Genomic DNA, 7,133 nt, shown 5'->3' on the forward strand with positions numbered 1-7,133 from the left:
GCTTCCCTGATGGCTCAGTAGGTAAAGAAGCCGCCTACAAGGCAAGAGACGAACACAGATTCAATCCTTGGGTCGGGAAGATCTCCTGGAGAAGGAAATGGTAACCCATTCCAGTATTCTTGTTTGGGAAATTCCATGGACAGAGGAACCTAGAGGGCTATGGTCCAAAGAATCACAAAAGAGTCAAACATGACTGACCCAACTGAGCACATCAGAGAAATGAAGCAAAAGAACAAATTAGAGGGTCTGAAAATAATGCATGGGAATTTGGTATGTGACGTGGGCAGCCAGCAGAGCAGTAGGAAGAGGACATGCCTTTCAATAAATGATGCTGGGGTAATCAGATAGCCATAGGAAAAAAGACATTACTGTCTTTCTCCATGCACAAAAATCAGTTTCAGGAGGGTGAGATACTTATATTGAAGATTAAAATGTTCAAACTGTAAAAATACTCTATAGAATACCTTCATGATCTTTTGGGAGTTCAGCCATTCTTAAAGAAGTTCAAAAAGGGGCTTCCATGGCAGTCTAGTGGTTAAGACTCCATGCTTCCAGTGCAGGGGATGCAAGTTCAATCCCTGGTCTGGGAACTAAGATCCCAAATACTGCATGGTGTGGCCAAAAAATAATTTTTAAAAAGATTAAAAAAAAAAAAGAAGTCCAAAAAGCTTTAGTCATTTTTAAAAGACTGAGAGATTTGCCTGCATTAAAATGTAAAAATCCCTACACATCACAGGATAACTTTTTTAAAGTGAAAATGCAGTTTCAAATTAAAAGAGATGTGGACTTCCCTGGTGGTCCAGAGGTTAAGAATCCACCTGCCAATTCAGGGGCCATGGGTTCAGTCCCTGGTCTGGGAAGATTCCACATGCCTTGGGGCAACTAAGCCCATGTACACCAACTACTAAAGCCCAGGTGTCTTACAGCCCATGCTCTGCAACAAGAGAAGCCACCACAATGAGAAGCTACTGAGAGTAGCCCCAGCTAGGTACAACCAAAGAAAAGCCCACACAGCAACTAAGACCCAGAATGGCCAAAAATACATACATACATACATACATTTAAATGTTTTAAAAAGTAAAAGAGACTTGCAATATGTATATAGATCTCCTAGAGTATCCAAGATATATCCAGACTTCTACACTCAATTAAAAAAATACAACGGATCTGATAGAAAACAGACAAAGGATATGAACAGAAGAGGAAACACAAATGGCCAGTGAAAGGAAGTTCAGCCTTATTTGTGATCTACCAAATGCAAATTAAAATCACAGTTGAGACACCATTTCACACTGTATTGGTCTGAATAAAGAAATGAGATAATGGCAAGTTTTAATGAGAACATAGAATTTTTAAAATTCTTATGCACAACTGCTAAGACCCTAAAGTGGTATAAGTCCTTTAGGAAACAATTCGAATTTATCCTTTAAATCTGACGACTCACAAACTTTATTTCTAATTAACAATCATAGAGAAGTTCTTGCATGAGTGTACCAAGAAATATATACAATAATGTCCACAGAAGCAAAATACCTTGAAGAAGCAAAATACCTTGAAACAGGAAAGAAATTATAAACTTTGGTGTATTAATAGCCTGCAATGCTATACAGCCTTAAAAAATACATAAGCAATTGTTGTAGACAGTAATATGAGAATCATACAAACGTAATAGTGAAATAAGTCAAAGAAGAATAGCTATTGAAGGACCACATTTATATAAAGACCAAATATAATGGTAAAGTCTAGATGATAGGTATATGGGTGTTCACTGTATAATTTTTAAACTTTACAACGAGCCCTAAAGTTTTTACAATAAAGTATTAGGGGAAAACAGTCTGTCATTTTTTTAAGATTTTTTTTTGTTTTGTTTTGATGTGAACCATTTTCAAAGTTGTAATTGAATTTGTTACAAAATTGCTTCTGTTTCTGTTCTGGCTTTTTGGCCAAAAGACATGTGAGATCTTAGCTCCCCAACCAGGGACTGAACCCTCACCCCCTGCACTGGAAAGTGAAGTCTTAACCCCTGGACCACCAGGGAGGTCCCAGTCTGTCATTAAAAAGACCTGGCTAAATATCTTGCTGTCAAATATACCAGTTTTTATTACCTTTCAAACTACTTCTAGGAATCTGTTCTAAATGTAGAAGAGCCATAATAAAGGGAAATTTTAACTTATCTACCAATAAGGGAATAATCAAGAAAATTTTATATTCACCATCCCTTTATTGAAACTCTCTTCCTTGACCCAGTGTGAATCCGGAGGTGACTCTAGGGAGGAAATGGTGTCAGGAGATGAGATGAGGTTCCCTCTGATATTCTAAGGGGCTTCCCAGGTAGCACAGTGGTAAGGAATCCACCTGCCAAAGCAGTAGACATAGGAGATGAGAGTTCGATCCTAGTCAGGAAGATGCCCTGGAGTAAGAAATGACTACTCACTCCAGTATTTTTGCCTGGAAAATTCTAGGCACAGAAGAGCCTGGTAGGCTCTGGTGCATGGGGTTGCAGAGCGGGACACAACTGAGCACGCACACACTTGCACTGATATCCTACCCAGTATGCTTGGACTCGGGCAAGGCAGTGCCCTGCACCCTCTTCTGGGAGGCTCTTCCATCCCGCATGCAAACTGACCTCAGTAAGACCTTCCCTCACTGCCATATTTTTCTAACTTCTAAGGTGAAGTAACTCATTCTCAAACTGAGAATAGCATAGCTTATGCAACATTGTTATATGTGTTTTATTTATGAAACATGTTCAAAATAAAAATGAATGCCCAAAGCATTATTAGTGAAACAAAAAATAATCAGAAAGAGAGACCTTATAGCATTTTTTATCTAGTTGGGAGCTGAAGTCTAGACTTGTAGCAAGATAGTAGTAGTAGTAATAGTGAAGTCACTCTGTCGTGTCTGACTCTTTGCGACCCCATGGACTGTAGCCCACCAGGCTCCTCCGTCCATGGGATTCTCCAGGCAAGAATACTGGAGTGGGTTGCCATTTCCTTCTCCAGTAATGGGTATAAAAGGTTCAATTTGGGTCCTGGAATTTTGAAGTTCCCTTCTGTGGACGGCTGTCAGTAGAGAAGTCATTCTATTTCCCTGTCAATGTCTCCTTGGCCTCTGGCAGTCCTGAGTCACTGTGAGGCTCTTCCATTGATCCTGCAAAGAACTTCTCTCAAACTCGCTAATGAGAGCCAGTGGGAAAGCATTCTCTTTTTCTTTCTTTCTTTCTTTTTTTTTTTTTTGGAGTTAAAGTTGAGATCCAGATCACCTTATTTCATCACCAAAGTGGCCTAGTGAAGTCAGACTCAACAGCCAGCTGGGATTAGAAGCAACTGAAGTGAAAACGATGTCCTAAACTGCTGAGACATAGCAAGAAGAGGGCTGGTCCACCACACCTGAGTGCTTCTCGGGAAGTTAAATATCTCCAATAGCTCACCAAGAAAGAAGTGACTCTGACATTAATTAGGAATTAATATTTTTTAAATGCCTCAAGCCACTTTAGGAGCAAAAGTAGAATGGTCTTGGTCACTCATGAAGTTGAGGGCACAAAGCTCAAAAACGTTTTGGGTCAGGACAGTAGAGGGTTTGGGGTAAGGTACAGGAGTGGAGGAAGGGCAAGATATTTGTTTGACACTAGAGGAAGAGCCAGGTTTGAGGATGGCAGTAGTGACAGGATGTGTGAGGCGACCTTGTGAAATGATGGAGGGCATGAGATAGGAGCAAATCCTGCTCCAACTCCCCCCGCCCCCAGCCCCAAGTGGCAGGCAAGGCTAGGATGTCACAAGGCACTGCTCCTCCTCTCCCAAGATGGTAGGCTGGACTAAATCAGAAATCCAAAGTCCCAACTCCACCTCCAACGCAGTGTAAGCTTAACTGCCTTTTAAGACTCTCTGAGATTTATTCTAACTCCATGAAGTGCTGAGATGGTTACGAGGAGGAGAAGGATGGGGGAAAGGGATAGGCAGAAGTTTGGGATCAACGTGTACCCACTACTATATTTAAAATGGTAACAAAACAAGGACCTACTATATAGCACAGGGAACTCTGCTTAATGTCATGTGGCAAGCTGGATGGGAGGGAAGTTTGGGGAGGATGGATATGGCTGGGTCACTTTGCTGTGAACCTGAAACTATCACAACATTGTCAATTGGCTGTACTCCAATATAAAATTAAAAGTTTAAAATTTACAAAAAAAGAGAGACTTAAAAAGAATGTCAGTTCACAGTAATTGCTCAAAAATATTTTTGTTAAATAAATGAATGAATGTTGCCGTGTCCGTGAAGGTCATACTTGGAAACATTTTCAGAAAAGTTCAAAACTTTTTAAAGACACTAGAGATCATTATGTCTGTTTATCCAGCTTTGGCTCCCCCTGGAAAGTCTAATTTCTGATGCCTCCAGGGTAACAATTGGGCGGAGAAAAATCCCACTGTGAGGGTGATGTCACGTGAGTTGTTTATCTCCTTGTCTCTGTGTCCTTCATAAGCTATCCCCACTTGAACGTCTTTGGGCCACCATGACTGTCCCCTGCTGTTTGCCCAAGATGTGTTCAGCCCCTTGACTGGGTGGGTGCCAAGACCCCTCACTGCGTGCTCCCAACTTGGATTTCATACAAGCAAAATAACAGCTTCTCCCTTCGCCTGAAAAAAACCAGTGGGACTCAGTCCCTTGAATGTAAAGGTTAGAGACAGGGAGAAGTCAGTTTTAACCAAGGTTTAAAGCCTCACTAACTTGGAGGGGAGCAAGGCTGTTACCAGATAGTTAAGTCCAGAGCAGATTTAGAATGAAAACCAGTTCACGTCTGGAGAGGTGGAGCTGATGGTCAGAACATGTCCATGCAGAAAAGGTCAGACCATTAGATGGAGGTTGATCCGTTGTGGACTTGACTTTATTCTCAACATTAATCATTAGAAAACATTTTCCTCTGCTCATGCCTTATGCCTTTTGCCCACCTCCCACCCCCACCCTACCCCATGCTCAGGAAGCTCCAACTCCAGCCTCTTCCCGTTTGAAGTAGACTCCATGTGAATGACTTCAATATCCATCCTTCAGCCAGAGGTTGTGGTGGATCACTGTGTGTGACCACCCAGGGGTGGGAAAAGGAAGACATTATCTAAGTGATCAAGCATGTGGGCAGGACACAGCACCATAAAAGTCTTTAACCTCATGTGGCCACCAGGTCCATGATAGTATGTGTGTTAGATGATATGCAGTTAGAACCAGGAGACAGAAGAGCAAGGAGCCAAGTGGTGGTGGAGTTGGAGAAGAGAATTTGGAGTCTTGGTGTCTGCTTATCTGGCCTGTGAGAGAGCTCAACTGGGAGGCAGCTGAGCTGGATATCCACTCACCCCACCTGGATCTTAAGCCTGGAAACTCATGCTGCTCAAAAGCTCCTTTTACATTTTTCTCATTCAGTAGAAGGTCAATACTTTGGAGCCCAAACTGGGTGCTCTGTGATGACCTAGAGGGGTGATGGAGGGTGGAGTGGGAGGGAGACCGCAGAGGGAGGGGATATATGTATACATATAGCTGATTTACTTTGTTGCAGCAGAAACTAACACAACATTGTAAAGCAATTATACTCCAGTTAAAAAAAAAAAAAAAGTCTGATTCTCCATTTGTCACCATCGGCACCTTCTAGCTTTACTTGGTTCCACTACCGGTGGGAGAGAGTCATGGATCCGGGAGCCTCAGGAAATGATTCAGTTGTCACTGAGTTTGTCCTGCTGGGTCTCACGAAGACCCCAGCTCTACGGCCCATCCTCTTTGTCATCTTCCTTCTCGCTTATGTAGCTACTGTGGGGGGCAATTTCAGCATCCTGGCTGCCATCCTCGCTGAACCCAAACTCCACACCCCCATGTACTTCTTCCTGGGGAACTTGTCCCTGCTGGATGTCGGGTGCATCAGCGTCACTGTCCCTGCAATGCTGGGGCATTTCATGTCCAATAACAGAAGCATTCTCTATCGGTCCTGCCTCTCGCAGCTCTTCTTCTTCCACCTCCTGGCCGGGGTGGACTGCTTCCTGCTGACCGTCATGGCCTACGACCGCTACCTGGCCATCTGCCAGCCCCTCACCTACAGCACCCGCATGAGCTGGGGAATCCAGCGAGCCCTGGCCGGCGTGTCCTGTGTCTTTTCCTTCTCCAACGCGCTGACTCAAACTGTGACTGTATCTACTCTCAACTTCTGTGGTCCCAATGTGATCAACCACTTCTACTGTGACCTCCCACAGCTTTTCCAGCTCTCCTGCTCCAGCACCCAGCTCAACGAGCAGTTGCTCTTTGTAGCAGCAGCCTTCATGGGTGTGGCCCCCTTGGTCCTCATCACTGTGTCCTATGGGCACGTGGCAGCCGCAGTCCTGCGGATCCGCTCAGCAGAGGGCAGGAAGAAAGCCTTCTCCACGTGTGGCTCCCACCTTACCGTGGTGGGCATCTTCTATGGCACAGGTGTCTTCAGCTACATGCGACTGGGCTCAGTGGAGGCTTCAGACAAGGACAAGGGCATTGGCATCCTCAACACCGTCATCAGCCCCATGCTGAACCCCGTCATCTACAGTCTCCGGAACCCCGATGTGCAGGGCGCCCTGAGACGGGTGTTCACCCATAGACAGCCCCCCACGTGAGATCTCTTGCTGTGTCTTTAAAGAATATCATGGCTCCACTTACTGCTTCCAAGAGGTACTGCAATTAGTACAAATGGAATGTGAACAAGGTGAAATCAAATCAGAAACTGGCTTAGAAAGGAAAGTACAATAAAAACAATAGTAGCTGTTACTTATATCATGATTACCACGTGCCAGGCCACTCTTCTAAGTGACTGACATCTACTAACTCACTTAACCCTCAGAACAACACTATGAAGCAGGCACAGATTTACAAATTACAGATTAGGAAACCGAACCTCAGAGAAGTTAAGTAACTTGCCCAAAGTCACACAGCTAAAGAATGTCAGAGCTGTGATTTAAATCTAGGTGGGCATTGTCTCTACTGCCTCTTAAAAGTAATACATCATTCCTAAGAAGAAGGGTATCTGTAAAGTGGGATGGATGGGACAGACAAGAAAGAGGGGATAAAAGAAAAGGAAGGTCAGTGTTATAGAAAAATATTTTTAAAAAAACATGGAGTAAGAAGTTTTGTTTC

At 43.7% G+C, this 7,133-nt stretch overlaps 1 protein-coding gene across 1 annotated transcript; it reads left to right on the top strand.

The window, feature by feature from the left end:
* The first annotated feature begins 5,665 nt into the window (after positions 1–5,665).
* On the top strand, positions 5,666–6,616 carry LOC122693414 (putative olfactory receptor 3A4). The gene has a single exon (XM_043900911.1). It carries the CDS (start codon positions 5,669–5,671, stop codon positions 6,614–6,616), a length of 948 nt encoding a protein of 315 aa, XP_043756846.1. The 5' UTR covers positions 5,666–5,668.
* Positions 6,617–7,133: the final 517 nt, after the last annotated feature.

Source organism: Cervus elaphus, chromosome 5 (assembly GCF_910594005.1).
Source record: "Cervus elaphus chromosome 5, mCerEla1.1, whole genome shotgun sequence".
Classification (NCBI taxonomy): Eukaryota; Metazoa; Chordata; class Mammalia; order Artiodactyla; family Cervidae; genus Cervus; species Cervus elaphus.